At 37.1% G+C, this 22,830-nt stretch overlaps 1 protein-coding gene and 1 pseudogene across 1 annotated transcript; one reads left to right on the forward strand and one right to left on the reverse strand.

Moving 5' to 3' along the window:
• Positions 1-9,602: 9,602 nt before the first annotated feature.
• LOC121259134 (tyrosine-protein phosphatase DSP3) lies at positions 9,603-11,708 on the forward strand. Its single transcript, XM_041160632.1, has 5 exons — positions 9,603-9,996; positions 10,361-10,454; positions 10,815-10,872; positions 10,962-11,005; positions 11,270-11,708. The coding sequence occupies exons 1-5, from the start codon at positions 9,845-9,847 to the stop codon at positions 11,525-11,527; spliced, it is 606 nt and encodes a 201-aa protein (XP_041016566.1). The 5' UTR covers positions 9,603-9,844; the 3' UTR covers positions 11,528-11,708.
• Positions 11,709-20,084: 8,376 nt separating this feature from the next.
• LOC121260154 lies at positions 20,085-21,388 on the reverse strand (annotated as a pseudogene).
• Between the last annotated feature and the right edge of the window lie 1,442 nt (positions 21,389-22,830).

Genomic DNA, 22,830 nt, shown 5'->3' on the forward strand with positions numbered 1-22,830 from the left:
TTCCTACAATCAGTGAGAGTAAACAATGCAAAGAAACACCAAAACACCACTTTCACTATTTTCATCATGTCATTAGCAATGATATAGTTACCTTTTCAGCCTAGCCAAAATCTGGGAACAAGATTACACTGCTTTGCCATTCTTCTAGATTAGGTTGTTCTACAATCCCCCAATTTTTCCGAAAATTAATGAGAGTACGTGATGAAAAGAAACACCAAACAGTACTACTTTTACTATCTACATAATGTAATTAGTGACGATGTAGTCGCCTTCTGTCTCTAGTACAGGATCAGCCAAGGAGTCTTGGGTTGGGGCTACATTGCTTTGCCCCTCTCCTTGTTGCTCAATGCTCATCTTCTTGGTTCCTACAATTAGTGAAGCTGAAATATAACCTTGGGCATGGATTACACTATTATGCCCTTGTCCTTTTGGCTCAGCGCTCCTCTTCTTAGTTCTTGCAATCAGTGAAGCCGAAAAAAATCTTGGGTTAGGGCTACGCTTCTTTGCCCTTTTCCATTTGGCTCAAAGTGGAGTTGATATAGAATCTTGGGTTGGGGTTACACAACTTTGCCTTTCTCCTTTTGGCTCAACTCTCTTCCTCTTCTTGGTTCCTACCATCAATAAAAGTATACAATGTAAAGGGAAACTAACAATAATGCACTGTTTTTATTTTAATTTTTTTCGGATAGGAAACATACTCTACATACAACAAGTAACTAACAACAGTGTGATTACATTGCGGGATAGTTTCTTCCAAGTTAAAGTAATTAAGTACGTGCTATATTCAAAACTTCATCAATTGGTTTTCTTTTTCTGGCTTGTTCCTTAGACTCAGATGAGAACAAGGTATACTTTCTTGCTTCACTTCCATGGTTCAAGCTACTATTTGTAGAACCGAGAAATTTTTTATATGAAGCTGCTAAGAAGTGTTCCACTCTTTCGGATGTATATCTTTCGCAAACCTTGGATAAGAAACATTTCTTCTCCTTATTTGATTTACAACCGCTTTTGGAAACTAGAGATGTCCAATTTCTCTTTAGTATTTTTTTTTTTCCTATATTCATATTTATGTACCTGAAAAGAGGTATGTACCATCAATAGAATTTACAATCACCATGGAATAATACAACTCACTGAATCTTCTCCTTCTAATGCTCCCTTGTTTGCCTTCTTCAGTTTATCTGGATAAGCCTCGTACAGTAGAAAATTTTCAACCTCAAAGTTGACCTGAACGTTCAGCATGCCTTTTCATGATAGTAATACTGCATGCATGGAAGATTCCATCGTGTATATATACATATATGTACATATGATTTACCAAAATTAACTTTGTAGTTTTGATCCTTTCCATGCTAAATAGGTACCATTCGATTTTATATGTCCACATTTGAATTGATTTATTTAATAATTTGGTTCGCTTTAGAATTAATAGAAGCCAATAAAATTAGTATAATAAGAATAAGAATTGAACATAATTACCAGGTAAATCTTCCTTTCCTGCGTTGCCTATGTTCAATTCTCTATCCTTCGAGCCTTTCAGAAAAGGAAAACTGATGTGTTGGGAATCTTTGTAACTGCAAGAAAATAAGCAATCTCTATGTAATCAAGGTAGCATTATAACAAAAACACACGTACGTATACATACACATACAATCACAAAAATATAGAAATGATGCAAAAGTAATTTTTTTTTTTTTTTTTTACTTACTCAACAAGGAGCTAAAACAGATCAATGAGTAGGCTATAACAAAAATACCTTGTCCACCATTAATGTAACATTAATATCACAGTCTTCAGGAAGTTGTGCATGCGTTTTCACCAGCTAGACCGTTGGTGAATGCTTTTTCTACAATTGGTGTAAGTGATTTGAGATGCAAGTCCAAAATCATGAAGTTAACTATGCTATATATAAATTGTATGAAACTAAATTAACCAATAAATAATATGCTATTCAAATAACTCAATCAATTTGTGTTACCACAAAAGTTTACAACATGCTTTTGGAATAAAAATTATCACTGCATGGAAATTAAAAAGCTCATGCGAGATGCATGAGAAAATGAGACTTTGTACCTCAAGGAAAAAATGAGAAAATGATTCAGATGTGACGGAAATGATAAGTGATATAATAAATTTTGAGAAAACATTATTGGAATATTTCTTTATTTATTTTCTCAAAAAAGCAAATCTGGGTCGTGTCATAGCCGCCCGTCGTGGCTTGGGATGGGTTGCGAGAAGGGAGGCTACCTACCAGTATATGGCAGGTAGCACCCCTAATGGATGCAATACTGTCTCAAACTATGCTTACAACTAACGTTTATTTTGAAGCAATGTTTAATCTACACAAAAAATAAATAAATAAATAAATTATACAAGATCTGGTGAAAAATTTTGACACTTCATTGTTATGGTGTAAAATTTTGATCAAGAGGAAAAACCATTTCTCCAAAATTTTATCCAGTTTACGAAAGCCCCCAAAACCACTTTTCTGAGAATAAAATCAAATAACCAAGAGGAAAACTATCATAATAAAGAAAAAAAAAAAGGCTTCCAACTAAGAAATGAATTATTCTATACCTGGATATAGTGGTGGCCTTCTTTTCCTCTTATTGTTATTACTGTTTTCCAAGCAAGAAAATGGCTTAGAAGAAGGAACGATAGATGAAGAATTATCGGGCATGTGCACACACAATGGACAAATTGCGATAAAGAAGAATTCCCCACTCTCAGGCGGGGTGAGAGAAGGAAAGAGCGTCAAAAATTGCCTTTGCTATATACTCAAATATTACAAAGTAAAGAGTTCCCCGCTCTTAGGCGGGGTCAGGAACACAAGAAACTATCTATATACAATCAAGGGCAAGAGGCCGGGTCGAAGAATGCTTCAGGCATCAATTTGTGACCCAAAGAGCCAAGGGAGTCGCGATCCCCCAAGGTGGGCATGAATTGGGCCAAATGCATAACCCCAAGATTTTCACAAGGAGCAGCCGGAAGACCTACAGCCCTAAGCCTGGTTATGGAGTTGCTTGGCCGACGCAAGCTGAGGGTGATCCTGGTGAGTTTGTTGTTGGAAACGGCAAGCTCGACCTCCACTTCTTCACCCATTCCTTATAGGACCTTATCTCCTCCTTGGGCCATAGATGGGACTCCCCAAGCTCTAAGTACATGTTCTTAGCTTTGTCCTTGTCTCTCTAGAGCACCACGTTCTTCACCGCCAACATGTCCTTCTTAGACTGAAGTTCCCTAATGCGCTGGTCCAAGCCGCGGCAGACTTCCTCAGCTTCTGCCAACTAGGCGACATAGCCTTGGCAGAGCTGTTGGGCCTCCCTCACCACCTCTCCTCCATGTGAAATGCCTACGCCGGCTCCAAGTCCCACTCTTCTGCGGATGCCCTAGTGCCTCCTGCCTTAAAGCCTCCTTGTCCTCACGGAGCTGGGAATCTTCCTTACAAAGGTCCTTGATGATTTGTCGTAAAAACCCAATTTTGGCCTCGATCTTGTCAAAGGCCTTCTCGGTACGCTCTAGTGCAACCTTGAGCCTGATCATCACTCAATAAGCCTACCCTCCCGGACTATGCAAGGCCTCTAGTTCATTCCCCACCTCGACCCGTCCATGACCAAGGCTACAAGGAACTCGAACCCCTGCCAAATAAAATTGTTAGGCAGCAAGAACACAAAGCCGAACATATGTGCAATGACGTCAATAAAGGAAAAGAAGTCCCACCGGGCAAAGGATGCTACTGAGCTGGTCAACTATCTCTTGTATCACCTCAGCCCTAGCCCCATTGGCAACAAGTCCTGAAGGGCAAGACGACAAAGCACCATCCTAGCTCCGAGGCGCCGAGCCACTAGGAGGCCTAAGAGCAAAGGCCCAAGGAGTGTCCGATGCATGCATTGTCAAGGTCTCCCCGATCCTGGCATCATTGGCTACCCCTTCTTCTGACTGCAAGAAATGATTGTCACCTACGAAACTAAATAGCCGAGAAATTTCTTCGGAAGCAGCGACTAAGGATATATCCTGTTTAACATAAGAGCCGATCGAGGACGAGGATGTCGAAGACCCATCCTCATTCAGCATCATGGGATTTTGATGCGAAAGGCCCTCGAGAGTGGGCTTGGGAGGCATCCTATCAATGAAAGCCATGGCAGAACCAATGCTTAAGGAGTGCAAGCCTCCCTCAGCATCGCCCTGGAGAATCCCCTCCGGTTGAAGAGGAGCATTCCGAAGGCTTCTGATTGGCAGCTCCTAAACCGGTATGAGTATGGCCAGACGACTCAGGGTGCTCCGCGACGACAATCTATCAAGGCACACTGAAAGTTAACTGTTGTAGAGCCTCAAGGAAAGCCACCTCCTGCTCCTTGTCGTCTCGGTCATGGCTAGGCACACCCCTCTTATTGCCCGACGGGGTGGTAGGAATGTCCTAGATGAACGGAGGTGTAGGTGTCACCCCCCAAATCACCACCAGATCCCTCCAACTCAGGGAAGACTATCTCTTCCTCTGGACAAGGTCTCTTCTTCACTCACCTCGACGGGCCCTTGAATGGTTGCTTAACCCCTCGCGATGTCGGGTATGCCTTTAAGAACTCATGCCCCCACAACGTGGGACCGATCGGGCGTGATGAGGAACCAAACAATATTGTCCTTGGTCAGGAGAGCATCTGTCCCAACCTCCTCCTAATGCTCCCCGAACCCAAGAGTACATCAGCTGAATGCGAGCCCACTTGCACTCAAATAAGTTGATCCCAATCTTCCTATCATTGGGAATGACCCCTCAGATAGACCGAATGAAAAATTCCTGGGCAACGGCTTCACCAGGCAGGAGCTCTCATCCTGCACCTGACATGAAGAAAAACTTACTTGTCCACAGCTTGGTGTTAGAGTGGCATGCCTCATGTCGAGTGAGTCGGAACATAGGATGACAGTGAAAACTGAAAATGTTCCCTCCTAGGCACGGACAACGTGGGTAAACAAAAACTCCTGGGCGGTCAGGTAGGTGTACTCCTCCCCAACAGACTCTAAGTTGTGTTTGGGTAATGAGGTATTTTTAGGTATTCTGTGATAGTAGTAAAAAAGTAAGGATAGAATATTGAATTGTAGTAAAAAGAAATGAAAAGTAGGTGAAAAATAATAGTAAAATAATGAATAGTAGTGAGGTATTATCAGAATACTTGAGAATACCTCAGTAATAATAAAATAATTATGTGACCATGCGCCACGCCACGCAACATGACGTCAAAATCCTCCAAGTATTGGGATGCACTTGAGTCGGGGCTAGTCCTAAAAGGTCCAAGGTGTTGCAAACCGAGCAGCAAAAAGGGAGCGTCAAACCATGTGAAAACATGCTGACGTATAGGGTGACCTTCTCGGCGTTACCCTTAAAATCAATAGCCCCACAGCCAGATTCTAGAACCTTTGAGAGAACGAAATCTAGAATTTTGTGCTAGCTGCATAGCGTTCAAGGGCCACAAGGTAGACCATCTGTGCCCGTTATAAGGGAGGCTCACTACCATAAGTGTTCTTAGAAGCCATTGAGGGTAGGTCTAAGGAACAATGAAAGAGGAAGAGTTAAAGTTGAAGAAAAGGGGAAAGGCCGCTCCAGGAAGTTGACGGGACGTGGAGACGTGACTGTTACGCCAATTCCCGAGGCATGGGGATGTGCAGCTATGGAATAAATTTAAGAGGGGGAGTTGAAACGTGTAGGGAAATAAAATTCTAGCCATGTTCACATGACAGAAATTTACGTGATAACTGGAATGAAATTTTTATAGCTAGTTGAGCTGGGCTCAGGTCACTCCAGCAAAATCCATGACTTGGAGGGCCTAGAGATGATAGGGAAGAACTCCAAGTAGGCCCAAGAAGGGAGATCTTGAGCACCATAAGTGGAATCTAGATTCTTGAGCTTTATAAGCTCAACATATATTTGGAAAATAAAAAGAACCATTATGATTCTTTGTTTGGAAAATTTTACAACCTATATTAATGCAAATAAAACATATGAATAAGGCTACTATGCCTCTTCAATTTATCTCCTCATTTTGACCGCTCATACATTTATTTTTTTTTTTTTTTAAAAAATGGTTAAGGAAGTGACTATTAATCATGTATTTGTATTTTTTTTTTAAATGTTTAAACATGCCTAAAAAATGTTTGAAATAAAAAGCAAAAAAAAAAAAGTGCAATTTGTAGGCAGCACATAGAGTAGGCACTTGCAGGCGGTAGAATAGCACCGCTCAAAACATATATTTGAAAAATTTTCTTTGTTTATAATTTTACAACCTACATTAATGCAAGTAAAGCATATATTTGGAAATTTTTCTTTGTTTATCCCATAACCTGCTCAGTACTGTATCTAAGAACTCGGAGTGATAACTAATCCATCCTCCTTTAAAATTTTTCTTTCATACCTTAAAAAATCATCCAGTTTCACTTGCATTAATGTAGGTTGTAAAATTTATTTCAACTCGACACTCTTAAAGTCTGTAAATCATTTGAGAGCTTTTTTTTTTTTTTTTTTCCAAATATTAGTATCATTGATTTAAGCACACGAAACTCAGCATAATTGTTCTAATATATAAGCTTCCAGTTAAAAGGCTTACACATTAAATTGTAGGAGGACGAAAAAAGTAAGATTTTAGGTAAGTTGTTAACAATACTTAATTTGCTAATGAAGTGGGGGCCACTACTAGTACACCAGTTGGTCCCTTTATCGGTGGAACAATCATAAACGAATTAGTTTTAAAGATAATGTACATGCAACAATATGCAGCATTTATCAGACTAATCAATGAATTAATATGAGTAATTAATTTTTTGAAATAAACGAATTAGTTTTAAAGATAATATCAAATCAAGAATTCGATTGAATTTGATTTTTGTAATTATCAAAAGTTTCATAATTATTAAATTAAGAGAAACGATTTTTATAATGATGACTTGGAGATATTTATCTTATTCGACACATCCCTCAAAGTCTCTCTCTCATTTTCTCTTTCTTTATTAAGAAAAAATTGGGGAGTCCGATAGGTTGCACCAATGTGCATTTCTGTATATTTTTAATATTATAAATAAATAAAAAAGCACAGAAGTGCACATCGATGCACTTCCTTGATGCAATACATCGGTGCACGTAGCACCTTTATATTATGTTTTATTAATCACAATAAAAGAGAAAATAAAACAAAAAAAAGATACATGATCGCAACTTTTAATTGCACAATAGAATAGAAATATCATGTCATCCATATTCTGAGAATGCCTAATAATTATTTTTATCTATCAGTATAGTGATTTTTAAGATGATATGGGCCAATGGCAACGAGGGTTTCTTTATTAATTGGAGGCTTTCTAATAAGGAAGGTAAAAACTCTAGACTTTAATGCTAAAATCGATATATGATAAAATAGTATTTTTATTAGATATAAGTTTGGTGTGTAACACATCACTTATTATATACATATTATATTTTTTTTAAAAAAATATATAAAATGCCAATATTTAAATATATATATATATATATATATAATATCAATATTTTTTAAAGTAAACTAATTAATATGGTTGAGTAATTGAATTCAAAATCTGATAAAGTGAACACAATGGTGAAACCCGGCCTCATCTCTAATTAATTGAGTTCAAATTCATAATTCAATCCTCATCAAACAGATCAGTTACGTCACCATATAAAGCCTATATACCTACTAATTTGATAATTGAAAATAGTTGATGAGATAAATTGAAAATAAAAAATAAATAAATAAATCTTGTGCAAATTGAAGCACCGTAACCAAAAAGAGTAATCTAATGAGTTTGGACTTCTATTTTTATGTGAATAAAAATGGTGGAAGGGTCAACTAAGGTGCATGACTTTCTCACTTGGAGTTAACCACATAATAACACCCCACTCGCTACTGAGTTTGGATTTATTTGTCTTGTTTTGATTTTCAGAATTTTGATTTTATAACATCCCACTCACAACATAACCTTGTTCAAATTATGGGTCTATATATATAATAGTTATAATGAGACAAAAGCTCTTCTAAGACCTATTTAGATGTTGAATTGAATTGAGATGAATTGAACTCTTTATGAATAGTAGTAAATTGAAATGATGGAATAAATTTTGTGGAATCTACCTAAGATAAGTTTAAAGGTATTTAGATATATTTATGAGTTTAAATATATCTAAGATTTGGGCACCTCTCTATTGAGCATAAATCAGATTTTTGTAATGGTTAGACATTCCTTTTGGAGCCGAAAGAGGGGGGTAAATAAGAATTTGTCTATTATTGATGTCTCATTTTTTATTACATCTCTCATTCTCTGCAATCTCTTTGTAAAAAAATGGACTACATTTTAAAAAAATAAAAAAAATATTATTCCATTTTAATAGAACTAACCATTTTACAAATAGTCTACGTTATACTTGTCTATTTAAAATTTATAGCTAACATTACTAACATTTATTAGATAGTTGTTCATATCTTATAGTTAGCTCCTGTTGGAATAGTGAGATGAGATGATTTTAAATAAAAGTTAAAAGTTAAATAAAATATTATTAAAATATTATTTTTTAATATTATTATTATTTTAAAATTTAAAAAAAGTTGAATTAAAATTTAAAAATATTGAATTGTTTATTATTTTTTGTGTAAAAAATTAATAAAATTATAATAATAAAATAAATTAAATTGAGATGATTTTTCAATCCAAACGATACCTTAATGGCATCCAAGAATTAACTTTATTTACCTAAAGAAAGATAAAAGTAAACAGTTGGTTTCAGTTTTGTGGTCAATGAAAGGTTCCGAAATCTATGAAGAGCAGCCAGCCTCGTGGGCGGCCTCTTTCTTATATTCAAGAAAACAAAAAATAAAGAAAAGAAATAAAGAAAAAGAAAATAAAAATTAGGATAAAATAAGTATAAATAAAAAATAAAAAATTTTTCCAACTTCCAAAAAGATTCTACCTCTTTAAAAGAGTAGATAGGTCAAGGGTGGGTCTCGCCCACAAGCTGGGAGGTGCCGCTGGGGCTCCCGCCAATGTATTATGTGTCTTTTTTTTTTAATTTTTTTTTATGATTTTTTTTTATATTTTTAAATATATTTTATAAAATAAAAAAGTTCATCACATTATTAAAAATTATTCACTTAATTACGAAGTAAAAATAAAACTAAAAAGAAAAAATTATCAGCAGGAGCTCCCAACAGAGCCCAACGGTAAGCATGGCATTTTCCTAGGTGAAGATAAACTTGACCAAGTCAGCAAATAAATTTTGGAGGCCAAGCCACCAAACATTTGGTCAAACTGGACTTCTAATTAAAACATGCCTATTTGGATTAATCTAATAAAATAAATAAATTTATAATTATTTAAGAAATAATAAAATGATTATTTATAAACAATTTTATTTTTTTATGTAAAATAAAGTTAATTGTTGAAGATGACGAAGAAAGGAAACAAACATTTATCTCGGCTATTTTAAAAATAAAAAATAAAATAAAAGAAAAAATCTAATAAAAGGAATTTTTTTTTAATTTATTTTCCCGCAGTATTTTCAACGAAGCGCCAACTATGATTCTCTCCCTCTCTTTCTGTGAGTTCGGAGACACGTATTGACATTAATAACGCCGAGAGAGAGGGGCTTGCGATGCGCACCCCAGAGTTTGAATCAGAATGGGAAACGGAATCCCAATTCCTTCCTAACTCCTACAAACCGGCGTCGTTTTCGTCTCCTCCTCCTCCTCCTCCTCCTCCTTTAAAGCCATGAAATCCTCTCCTTCCTCCTCTGTTTCTTCTGCTTCTGCTTCTGCTGCTGCTTCTTCTTGAACTTGCGTTTACATCCGGAGCGATGGGACTCATTATATTGGAAGAGCAAGAGAATGAAGCCATCTTGATCCCTCCCTCCAATTTCTCCATGGTCGAAGATGGCATTTTCAGATCCGGATTCCCTCAACCCTCCAATTTCGCCTTCCTCGAGTCGCTTAATCTCCGATCAATCATGTATATCCTTCTTTTTCCGCTTTACGTATTTCACGAAGAACACAGATTCTCTTTCCGTACGTATATATCGGGTCTTGGTTTGAAGAGTTTTTTGCAAATAGTTATTGTGGACTCTGTTCGGTTTTGTCGCCGCGAAAATTTTTGAGGGAAAGAAGAGAAGAATAATCTGAAATACATTGAATTGCTTTTTGTCTTGTCTCGCTTGGCATTGATTTGGAGAAGTTATTGTACCAGGCAGAAGTTTTTGGAGGAGCTTGTTTTCTTGAAAGAAAAATTTAATTTTTCTTCAGAAACAATCGCATTACAATGCCCTGTATTTTCTTTTCTTTTTCTGCGATATGTCTCTGATTGCGATTTGGTGCAGATATTTGTGTCCCGAACCCTATCCGCAAGAAAACTTGGAGTTTCTTCGCTCTCGTAATATTCGGCTCTTTCAGTTTGGAATCGAGGGGAAGACGGTATAATCTCTGAACTTTCCTCGGTCATTATGTGTTTAATTCGAACGAATTCATTGTCTGGCATGTCTGCATGTTGATGTATGTACGAAGTTATGGCAATGCTTCAGAAAACTCTATGCTTGGGCTTTTGTTTAATTTTCAAGATTGTGTAATTCTGTTGGTATTTCACATTAGATAGCAGTTTTAGCAGTTTTGAAGGGATTTTACATCATATTGTTGATCTCTATATCGATACTAATTAATTTAATCATCAAAAGAAATAAAATAAAATGGTGGAAATAATTTTAAATGTTCAGAACACGAGTTATGTTTTTTTTTTTTTCTCTTTTACTGTTTTCCTGACACGATTTGCATTTGCAGGAGACTTCTGTATCCATTCCGAAAAATACTATTATGGAAGCTTTGAAAGTTTTAGTTGGTAAGATTAAATTTTCAATAAACTTAGGTTTAATTTATTTAGATCCTCTCGCTTCGAATTTCTTAGCTCTCTTTTTTGGGTGTTTCCAGATGTGAGAAATCATCCAGTTTTGATTCATTGCAAGCGTGGGAAGGTATACTTCACATTCTATTTTTAGTTTAATCTTTTCAAACTGTTTGCTGCTGATAGCCAACACTTTTTTACATTGTTTCTTGAAGATCTCTTCAGTATTAATGTAGAGTGAACTGTATTTTATTTCCAACCCGAGAAAGGAAAAGTTGAGAGACTTATTGGATTTTAATTAATAAAAAGTCAAACCATATGGGTCCCAATGAGCCTTATTGGATTTGACACTGATTTTTTTTTTTTTTTTTTTTGTATTTTTCTTGTCCTGTAGCACCGGACTGGTTGTCTAGTTGGTTGCCTGAGAAAGTTTCAGAATTGGTGTTTGTCTTCTGTGTTTGAGGAGTACCAACGGTTTGCTGGTGCAAAATCAAGGGTAACAGATATGACATTTTTAGAGACATTCGACGCAATGCGCCTTAGGCAGTGTCTGTACAGCATTATATATCAGTATCAAGGATTTGGTTCAAACAAGAGGCGATTGCTGTACAGAGAGGAGAATATGCCAAAGCCTCGAGTTACGTCAATTTAGCAGAGTCGACGTGGACGAGCCTATTCTTTTGTTTTTTTTTTCTTTTTTTTCCCGGATTTTTCTGAGTTGCTCTTTAGTCACACGCCTTTGTTGCACATATAAAAACATCCATTGTGCTCTTGTTTTTTGGTTCACAGTTAATCATTCCATTTTTACACGCACAAAAAGGTTTTTGGCTGTTTCTCTCTGCTACAGCATTTATTGAACATAATGCTGTAACTCGAGGTTTTTAGGCTCGAGTATTTTTACTGTATATGAACTTTTCTTTTAATTTCAAATGCTGAACACCAGTAGCAAAATTTACTTAAAAAGAGTTACAATTTCTTTATTTAAAAAATTTTACACTATAAACCATTTAGGTTACATAAATTAATTTGAAATATAAATTTTAAAATTTGAATCAAGTGTTGAACTTTTATTCAGATAGGTCAACTCATAAGTTGACTTCAATTGCGTAGAGAGCGTACAGATGGAAAGGTGGCGATATTAGTGATAAAGACTAATGATATATCTACAGTTTTTTTATAATCATTTTACAAATTATTTTCAAACGACTAATGAAATCATATCATTTCATTAAAAATAAATTTTAATATGGGTAAAGATATCCTTACACTTCCTTTATTATTGTTTTACTAAGTTATTTTTTGTTATTTTACTCTTTGAATTTAGATTAAAAATTTCCGAATATGACATTCTTATATAATTTAAAAGAAAATAAATTCAATCAATCAACGTAATTATTTAATTTAATTAAAAATAAATTCAATTTTATAAAAATTGACTCAAAAAGTAGAATAATGTCAATTTTCATAAAATTGAATTTATTTTTAATTAAATTACATGATTACGTTGGTTGATTGAATTCATTTTCTACTAGATTATGCAAGAATATCATGTTATGAAATTTTTAATTCAGATTCAAAGAGTAAAAAAAAAAAAGAAACTGAATAATAAAGTAATAATAAAGAAGATATAAGAGTATCATTACTCAAATCTAAATATATGGTAGGGCTGGGCAAAATTTCGGAAATTTCGACTCCGCCTGACATCCACTCCAATTCCGACTCCGACGGAGTCGAAGTGGTCGGATTTCAGAGTCGGAGTTTAGAATAGCTCCGAACTCAGTTTCGGAGTCGGAGTCGAAGTTCGGAGCTCTATGGAGCTCCGACTTCCGACTCCGAAATTTAAAAAAAAAAAACTCAAATGCATCTGGGGTTTTCTTAAAAAAAAAAAAAAGAAATGACGTCGTCCCACTTAATGTGGGACGGCGTCGTTTTCTGGAACGGAGGGGGCAAAAACGCAGGAGCCCCCCATTCCCTTCTTCTTTCTTCCTTCTCACTTCTTTGTTCTCTCTCGTCTGGCATCTGCGATTCTGTTGTGTCCACGATCTGCTGTCGTGCTGCGTCTCACGTCTCTCTTGCGTCTCGCATCTTTGTTGCCGTTGTTCGTCGTTGCTCCTCCGTGCGACTTCAAGCCGAGCTTCAGCATACGGTGAGAGTGACGGGTTCCGAACTTCCGAGCCCTAGAATTAAATTTAGTAGTTTAATTAATTAATTTTATGTAAACGTCTCTCACTCTCTTGTGAATTGATATTTTGTTGTGATTCCTATGAATTGATTTTGTAAATTTGTAGTAAGGAAATGTATTTAATGAAATGTATGATGTGTTTGTAATTTGTTTTGTATGCATACATAGTGTTTGATAAAATGTGTAAGAGATGTGTAAGAGTCAAGAGATGTGCATAGAGTCAAGCTGGTTCATTTGCGTTGTTTTCTTTACATGTAAAACAAATAACAAAGTCATTGAAACCACCCAACTGCTGGTAGTGTCTTTATGTCGATGATCATAGTGTGTTGACATGGATGGGTATGAAAAGACTTATTTTCCAAGTTCTGCCAAAATTTATTTGCCTATCACTTCTAATTTGTGTGTGGAAGATTGTACTGAGCGTTTAAAATGGTTTTCACAAAAAGTGCACCATCAATTTTGGTAAGATCGGTGTTGGTAGAATTACGAAGAACAACCATTTCTTTTACCCTATAGTTGGGTGGACACATTTGTCACTGATCCTCTCCAGAGCTCATTTTGTATGAGTTTTTAGTTTAATGTTTCTATTTAGTTGACATGGTTGATGACAAGAACGAGAACTTATGGAATCAATTGTTTGTTTCTTACCTTGTCAATTTTAAATTCTTGATCATTAAGATTCATGTGCTTTGCCTATTTTTAGTAAAATTATTATTTACTGATTAAAAAAAAAAGCTTCATGTGCAATACATAATAATATTTAAGAATAGATATTACCCTTCTCTTTCTCCTTTCAAACAAATTGAAAGGATTGAAGTTTTGCTATTTGGAATTGTCTTAGATCTAATTCCTATTGCTTTGACTGGATTATTTGCAACAACATATTTACAATATAGAAGATGAAGTTACCGTAAACTTCATAAAATTTTTCGATTAAAATTAAACGAAATTATGTGGCAAGTGAGAGGCTTGTGGCAAATGTGATGACAACGAAGTGGCAAATGTGATGACAACGAAGTGGCATAAATATGAAGGTGTGGGTAATTCATATCACTTATCATAATGGGGTATCGCATAGGATCTCCTTCATAATGTCCTAATGCATTAACTTTTGAGGCCTGAAGTGAGTAGTGTAACCTCTTAACATCGACATTGGAGGAGAGGACATTTTTGAGTTAAATATGTGTTGCTAGTGGCATAATTCCAAAAAGAAGCAGGAAACATTAGTTGATGTTTTATTTGGCGTTTTCTGAAGTGACGAGATTAAAATCTCATTTGGATTATTAAACTAATTTTTTTTTCATTATTATTTTTTCAGCTTCTTTGATTGTGACATAGATCGTCCACAAGGGGATGTAGTGGATGCCAATGCTACAACTCCTACACCGGTGTGTACTTCCACCCCTAGAGCCACATCTAGGGCAGCTGCATCTAGAGCTGCTACATCTCGAGCAGCTACTTCTTGTGCAAGTAGTCGACTCCCACTCCCAGTTGATATAGAGGATGAGGATATGTTCAACGAAGAGTAAGAGATGCCGATTGAGCAAGATCAACCACCACGGCCTTCTAAAAAGAGGTCGTGGACATAGGAGAATTTTACCAAAATTCCTGGTGATGTTGCGAACCCGGTAGCAAGATGTCATTATTATGGATTACTTTGTGGATGCCATTCGAAGAAGCAAGGTACCAGTATGTTAATAGCACATCTAAATGGTTGCCAACGATATAAGATAGTGAAGGGATTGCAAGTCACTGATCAGACCAACCTCAGTTACCAAACTTCTACAGCCACTGATAGTACACAAAGTAAGAAATTGGTCATCCCTCAATATAGTGAGAAGAAGTTGAGGGATACGCTTGCAGAGATGATAATTATTGATGAGATGCCATTTACCATAGTCGAGAAAAGAGGCTTTCGAAAGTTTCTAAATTTTGTTGAGCCACGATTTCCGATTCCATCACGGTATACAGTGATGTGAGATTGTATGAAGAGGTATGCGAAGGACAATGAGAAGATGAGGAAGATGTTTATTACCACTGGTCAAAGAGTGTCGTTTACGACTGACACATGGACTTCCATACAGAACGTCTGCTACATGTGTATCACAGCACACTACATTGACAGTGAGTGGATTTTGCATAAAAAAATTATTGGTTTTAACGAAATCGTGGATCACAAAGGTGCATCCATTGGGGCGAAGATGGATGATTGTTTAAAGGACTGGGGAATTCGAAAAGTGCTGTGTATTACAGTTGACAATGCCAGTGCAAATGAAACAGTAATTGATTGGTTTAAGTGGAACACGACGGTGAGAGATGATGTCATTCGGGCCCACGAGTTTATTCACGTTCGATGTTGTACTCATATCATTAATCTCATAGTTGTTGAGGGGTTAAAAGAGGTTGATGATTCCATAATCCGAGTCCGCAACATTGTACGATATGTGAGAGATTCCCCTCAAAGGCTTGCCAAGTTTAAGGCAATAGCAGAAGATCTTAAGATTGAATGTTCTAGTATGCTGTGCTTGGACGTTCCGACTCGATGGAATTCTACATACATGATGTTGGATGTGGCACAGAAGTACCAAAAAGCATTCGAGCGGATGGAGGTCGAGGATGGGGGCCTGAGGTATGCTTTGTTGGAGCCAGCAAGACAGGGGCTCAGTCCGCCGGACGCACATGATTGGACCAGTGTGAGATACTTTGTTGAATTTTTAAGAACTTTTTATGACATAACCATGCGGCTATCTGGATCCAAATATACGACTGCGAACTCATTCTTCAGCGAGCTCTCGGAGTTTCACTTCCAGTTGAAAAATAGTTGTACTGACTCTGCTGGATTGTTATCTGCTGTGGCTACGAGGATGAAGATCAAATATGATAAATATTGAGAAAATATTGAGAAGATAAATAGATTGCTATTTGTGGCTGTGATCCTTGACCCCCGAGTTAAGTTGGCCATTCTAGAATTTTGGGTAAATTCCGTTCTCGGGGCAGTGAAGGCTGCAGAGTTTATTAGATTGTTAAAAAGTGATGTTGATGACTTATATAATCACTACAGTAATAGTTGTCAGCCTTCATCCGCAGCTGGTAGCTCCTCACATTCGAGGCCGACGAGATCGACAGTTTCCTCAGGTGATACTGACCCATCTATAGGGGTTAGAGGCAATCGTATTATACGGCAGTATCATCAGCTCATGTCAACAAGGAATATTATGCATTGTACATCTAAGGTTGAACGATATTTTATGGAAGCTGTCGAGGCACCTAGTGATGTATTTCAGTTATTAACTTGGTGGAAAGTTAATTCCACCAAGTATCCAGTCCTTTCTCGTGTGGCCCGAGACGTGCTAGCCATTCCTGTCGCTACGGTTGCCTCAGAGTCGGCATTTAGCACTGGAGGTCGCGTGTTGGATGCTTATCGGAGTTCATTGTCACCGTCAACCGTGGAGGCCTTCGTTTGCACACAGAATTGGATAAGTGAAACGCCCATTGGACTAGATATCGTTGGCGTTGATGCCGAGAGCTATAAGCTTGAATCGGGTAAGTTTATATGCTTTTAAATGATGATTTAATTATTTTTAATGTTTCTAACTTCTACTTTTTATGATTTTATAGATCTAATTGTGAACCCTAATATAATTGCCGATGATTGAGAGTATGGAACGGACGCCACTTGAGAGTTGGGATGGAGTTGAGAGAACCCCTTTATTGGTAAGAATCAAATTATTCTTTTACCGTGTTCAATTTTTTATTATCAATTTTTTTTCATTTATTGATTGCAACTTTCTATCTTCATTTCAGGCATGACCAATGGAACAAAAAGCATTTGAGTGAAATCCGTAATTAATTTTTATGTAGTTATATTTCAAGGTTGAGTCATATTGTTATTACGTTATAAATGAGACTGTTATAACTTATGGCTACATCATACATGTTATTTACTTTTTAAACTATTTATGTAGTTATATTTATGTAGTTATATCTCGAGCAAAGACATGGGATAAGTACTCTTTATTCTATAATTTCTATTAGTACTTATCCATCATCTCTCAAACATTTATAATTTATTATCCAACTGAAATTAATCGAATTATACAAATTCGTACCATCATTCTTCTCTATATATACATACATCATCTAAGCTTACCTCAGCATATGGAGGATACTTATGGTCTAAAAGTACAACTAGTGATGTGAACAGATTTGAAGGGATAAATTATGCCCATCAAAAGCCTTGAAAAAGCAAGTGTTGCATCAACAACAAGCCTACATACTAGTGTTTTAAATTTCGTACCGTACCGGCCGGTAGGGTCGAAATTTTTCGTTTCGGCCGTCCGGCCAGTACAGGTACTATACCTGTTCCGTACCGGCCAAAATACCGGCCGTACCGGTTGGTACTGGTCATACCGGCTTGAATTTCGGCCTGTACCGGCCTATATTTCGGCCTGTGTTTTTTTTTTTTTTTATTTTTCAAACTACAAGCTTATTTTTTAACCTCCAATTCAGACTAGACTATTTATAATTTATATATATATGTATTTATATATAATTTATTAATATATAGACTATTCTTTTGGAATATAATTTTTATATATATTTATATATATAATTTATTCATATATCGACTATTCTGAAACATTATCCCGAAACGCTATCCTGAAACGGTACCAATACCGAAATATTTCGTTCCAGTGTCTTGACCGGTACGGCGTCCGGTACAGTATTCAAAACATTGCTCCATACTCTAGTGTTGAGGGAAAAATTAGTTGATTGGCACATTCTTATGAAAACCTGTGTAAAATTGAGTTGTAACAAGTGTTGAAGCAGTATAATATGAAAAAGATTGAAGTGTGCTCAATATGGCTCAACTGGCGCTCGATCAGCGCTCGAGCGAAACCCATCCAAAGAGGTTCGCTCGATGTGCGCTCGACTCAGCACTCGAGCGGAACCCATACAGAGAGGTTCGCTCAATGTGCGCTCGACGTGGCGCTTAAGCAGAACTTATACAGAGTGGTCCGCTCGACGTGACGCTCGAGCAGAACCCATACAGAGTGGTTCGCTCGATGTGCGCTCGAATTCTCGCTCGAACGGTTTCAGAAGACAATGTGCGCTCGACCTTCGCTTGACACCTTGCTCAACCTTCGCTCGAGCCAATGTTCAAGACAACCTAAAATTCATGATTTTGAGCGACGTGTCTTGCTGGGAGTATAAATAGAACAGCTTGTTTTGTTCTTTGGTGTAGAGAAACAGAATAAAAACCCTAGTTGCTTCAAGAGTCATAGAGAGAAACATTTCCTTACATTGTGAATCTCTCTTGGACAAACACATCTCCACCACACCACATTCAAGATCAAGTCTTATTCAAAATCCATTGAAGTGGACGTTTTGTTTGGCCAGAAGGTTTCCGGAGCTACTGTTGATGCAGAGATCGAGAGGTTCTCGTGGGATGCTATAGAAAGGTTGGAGTTCCGACACTATATGCGTGTAGAGATCGAGTGGGTCACTCGTGATATTGCAAGCCAAGTTCAGGAACTACAAAGGTTTTGTGAGTGTCTCTATATTGGTTGTAACAAACTTTTTCTATAGTGGATTTTAGGTGGTGGCTTACACCCGGAGTGGTTTTAGAATTTGAAGACGTTCTTCAAATGAGTTTCCACTTCGTGACCAAATCTCTGTGTTGATTGTTTGTATGATTTGTGTCATCTTTTAATTGCTTCTTGTCATTAAATTTTATTACATTAGAAAATTTGAACTGCACCTATTCACCCCTCTCTAGGTGTTGTATGGGATAGAACCATTGCCTTTTCATCTTGTAAATTAACCACAACAAAACAATTGCAATTTGTAGTGCACCCAAGGGTTAAAGTCAGTTAAAAATTTGTGTAATTTTCGACTCATGAGTCATGAGCACTTTTAATGCTAAATTTCAGGCGGACATAAAACAAATTAAAGATATAATCAAAATTCAGTAACAAAATCAGAAGGAATATTTAAAGTATTGAAAACTCTTGAATAAACCAAATATGTGTAGACTTATAAAAAAAAAAATATGTTGCTCACTATCTGAAACGAAATTGAACCACAAAATTTAAATAAAAAAAAGAACAGAAAACAGCAACTAGAAATTTATTTCCGAACGGAGTTCGGAAATTAAATTCGGAGTCGGAGCTCCGACCACAGTTCAGAGTTCCGATTGGATGCCGGAGCTCTGACCACCGTTCGGAGCTCCTATCGGAGGTCGGAGCTCCTACATCCTATCGGAACTCCGAACTGTGGTCGGAGCTTCGGCATCCGATCGGAGTCGGACTCCGACTCCAGTTCGGAGTCGGAGTCGGAGTTACAATTCGGCTCCGACTTTTTTCGGAACTGGAGGTCGGAAACGACAACTCCGACTCCGTCGGAGTCGGAGCCCACCCCTAAATTATATGGTGTGACTTCCTCCCATATGAGAAGAAGGTTGGTCCATTCAATTTATTTTTTAACTTTTGTTTTTTTCATTTTTTATATTTTATTTTTTCAAATTTCTTTTACTTTTTATAATACTTTTTTTTCTTGTTATTTTTCTATTTTCTATTTTTTATGTCTTGATTTTTTCATATTTTGGATTTTTATAATTTTTTTACTCTTGTTATTTTATTTTCTAATTTTATCTTGAACACGTGGCGTGGCAAACTTGTACACGCGGTAGGTCATACATGAGGTTGGCCGCACACCTTTTTACGTGAAAACTTCTCCATTATGGTTTTCTCCGGATAAAAATTGGAAAAAAATATATTTGTCATTGTGAATTGTACAACAGTCACGTAATCGTTTTAAAAAAAATGAATAAAACATTAAACCCACATGAAAAAAAAATTAATAGTTGACTCCACTTCTTTTCAAAGCGGTTACGTGGCGTTTACGCACTTTAATGTTGTATGTAGCATCAGTCTGTCGCGCTCGAACGATCAAGAGTCATCATATATTGGTTCAAAAATGCTAGATACAAGCGGCATGCGTAACCCCTGCGCAAACAATGCCTAAGTGGAAAATGAAATAGTTCATTTTGGGCTTGGATGAAACGGATACAATTTGGCTCCCATTCACCCTCCCTCGTCTTCCCCATTCTCCCCCATCTTTATTCAAACCCGTTCTCCCCCTGCGAATCGTTCCCTCCCCCAACTCTCTCCCTTAGACTTGCCCTTCCTCATTCTTCCTTAATTACATGCCCTTTCACAACTCTTGCAAGAAAGCAGTTGAAGAACAATACGAACCAACATGAGCATAAATAGCATAATGGTGAAATAGGTCTACAACAAGGAGCCATGATTTCACTAGTTGTGACCTACCAATGTGAATAAAACTTTTTTTGAGTAGTTTCATGGTCGTATGATGCACCATTTCTTTCTCAATCAAAAGTTATCCTTGACTACTTCTTCGCTGCAAAAGATACCAGTCTCCAAGGGAAAACACTCCTCACTTAAGTGAAACGCCGTTCAGTTGTCCAAACATGAGCAACCATACCTAGGTCTGCACAAATAGTACGAACTACACGGACTCGAGAGCTCGCATGGGTCCGAGATCGCCTGTAGTCCAAGGCCCACGCGGATCCATCCTAGTAATATCCTTTGAGGTTCCCGTCTGGTTCTAACTGGAGCAGGAGGAATCCATTGATGGGTCTGTGGAAGCTATTGAAGGGTTGTATGTCCACTGGTTTGCTTCCATTTTGATACATGCCCAAAAATTGGGCGTAAATCGGTCCTCGCCCTTCGACTACCTCTGCTTTGGCCTCCATCGTTGTGTGTTTGTAGTATATCTAATCAAAGTTTGATCCAAATTTTGCATATAAGCCCCAAAAGTCATAACCTAAGCGCATCAAGTAAAGCCCATTCGATGAAATCAAAGACATGTTGGCGGTCAAATTTTGGGTCTCGACGAGGGTATCAATGAGAAAGTCAAAACTTTGCCAGATAACTGAGGGGTGGTCGTCGAGCTTTTGTATTTGCAGATTCGAGGAGTTGAGGAGCACGACAAGGTCACCGTTGGTCCGAGTGGACCAAAACACATTCAAGTGAGGATCTGAAATAACGAGACTACCATTGAAGAAGAGTTGCGTGGTATCAACCAGCTAGCTAACTTATTTAGGTTGGCGAGCCAAAGTGATTCGGAGGACAGTAGGTGGAGGACGACGAGGGAGAGTTGGTTCTTGTTGACTCGGAGGAAAGCGAGTGAAAAATTACATGTGGAATCATTAAGGAGAGGTTGGAACGACGACACCTTAGGGTCTAGGGTGGCTTTGAAGCCTCGAAGAAGCCCTTGGGTGGTGGCTCCAGCGCTAATATGTGTCATATGGATGTGAAGAGAATATGGGTAGTGAAAGGGAGGAGCCGAGTTTCACATAGACGAGTCACCGATTTGGCGAGTGCGTTCATCGCTAGAGATAGAGATATCATGCAGATTGAGTGAGGATCAATTTTCAGAAACAGCAACGAATAGTGTTCATAATATCGAGACACACTTGAGATAACAATTCATTTTCATCTAGTAGATAGCTAGCAGGAAAGGTTAGATGAATCAAAAGTAAATAATTCATTTTAAATCTGAAGTGGCATGAACGACTGCATATCGGTTGTATGTAACGACTGTATATAGAAGAACTGATATTGGTTATTGTCCGGTCAACAATGACGTGGCATGCCAGGTTAATATACAAAGTCAAATTATGCTGACGTGAGATGCTATATAAATGTTGACCGATCCACGTAGTAGTGTAATGTCACGTTAGTTCGTATATGAGTGTCTGTGCCTTTATCGATGTTATTAGGTTTTAGAATAAAACTTGGGCAAAAAAATTATGAGTCATGTTATATATTGTCATGTGTTGTGCAAGCATCGCACATTCCTTTTGAAAAAAGTAGAGTCTACTATTAAAAAATTAGTTTCTTTATGTAGGTTTCATATTTATTTACTTTTTCAAGAGGAGTGTGCGGCGCTTGTATACTCTATAACTACAAATATCATTTCTAAAAAATTATTTATGAATAATGCTAGATACAGTTATGGGTTCTGCATATGCCGCGCACTCATTTTGAGAAAAAGTGGAATCCACCACTAAAAAATTAATTTTTTCATGTGGGTCTCATATTGTAACACCCTGCCTAATTACCTATTAGGATGAACACTTAATCTCCTTTAGAATGAGCTTATAATACTATATTATATTTTTGGGATTTATAATTTTTTTTAGCATAAGATTTTTTTTTTTTTTTTTTAAGGGAGTTAGTTAAATTTGTTTTACCCATTAAACTATGGCACTTAGTGTCATTAGTGGTTAAGCTTAAGGGTTAAGTACGGGTTGTTTAGTAAGCAAGCCCATTAGTGCTACACTTAAGGCCCTTAAACCCTTAGAATGTTATGGGCTAAGACTTAGAAGCCTTGAATCAAGCCTTATAAGACTTTAAGTCTTTGTGGGATAGCTTTAGAAAGATTTGGCCAAAGTGTGAGGAAGGCATAAGGCTTTTTGGGCCTAACTTGGTGTTAACTTTGACCCATAACCCATTTATGATAAGACAAGCCCTTCAAACTCCATCCTTGTGGATCTTGAGGTCTGTCTTGGGGAGTTTCCAAATTGATTGTGGGTTCAAGGGTTTTCATTCCCGTGGGTGGCAAAGGATTTCCCTTGAAAACCCTTGAACCCACAATCAATTTGAAAACTCCCCAAGAAAGCCAAATTCAAGTCAATGGATGGAAAACTAGACCCGATAAGAATTCGTTTTAAGAACTTAAAGCTA

Source organism: Juglans microcarpa x Juglans regia, chromosome 4D (genome assembly GCF_004785595.1).
Source record: "Juglans microcarpa x Juglans regia isolate MS1-56 chromosome 4D, Jm3101_v1.0, whole genome shotgun sequence".
Classification (NCBI taxonomy): Eukaryota; Viridiplantae; Streptophyta; class Magnoliopsida; order Fagales; family Juglandaceae; genus Juglans; species Juglans microcarpa x Juglans regia.

What these genes read in the sequence shown, in the direction of transcription:
- LOC121259134 (XM_041160632.1), top strand. Translation starts at nt 9,845, where the DNA reads ATGGGACTCATTATATTGGAAGAGCAAGAGAATGAAGCCATCTTGATC. An exon ending in CTTAATCTCCGATCAATCAT is followed by an intron (nt 9,997 to 10,360) that starts GTATATCCTTCT and finishes GATTTGGTGCAG; the next exon opens with ATATTTGTGTCCCGAACCCT. An exon ending in TTGGAATCGAGGGGAAGACG is followed by an intron (nt 10,455 to 10,814) that starts GTATAATCTCTG and finishes TTGCATTTGCAG; the next exon opens with GAGACTTCTGTATCCATTCC.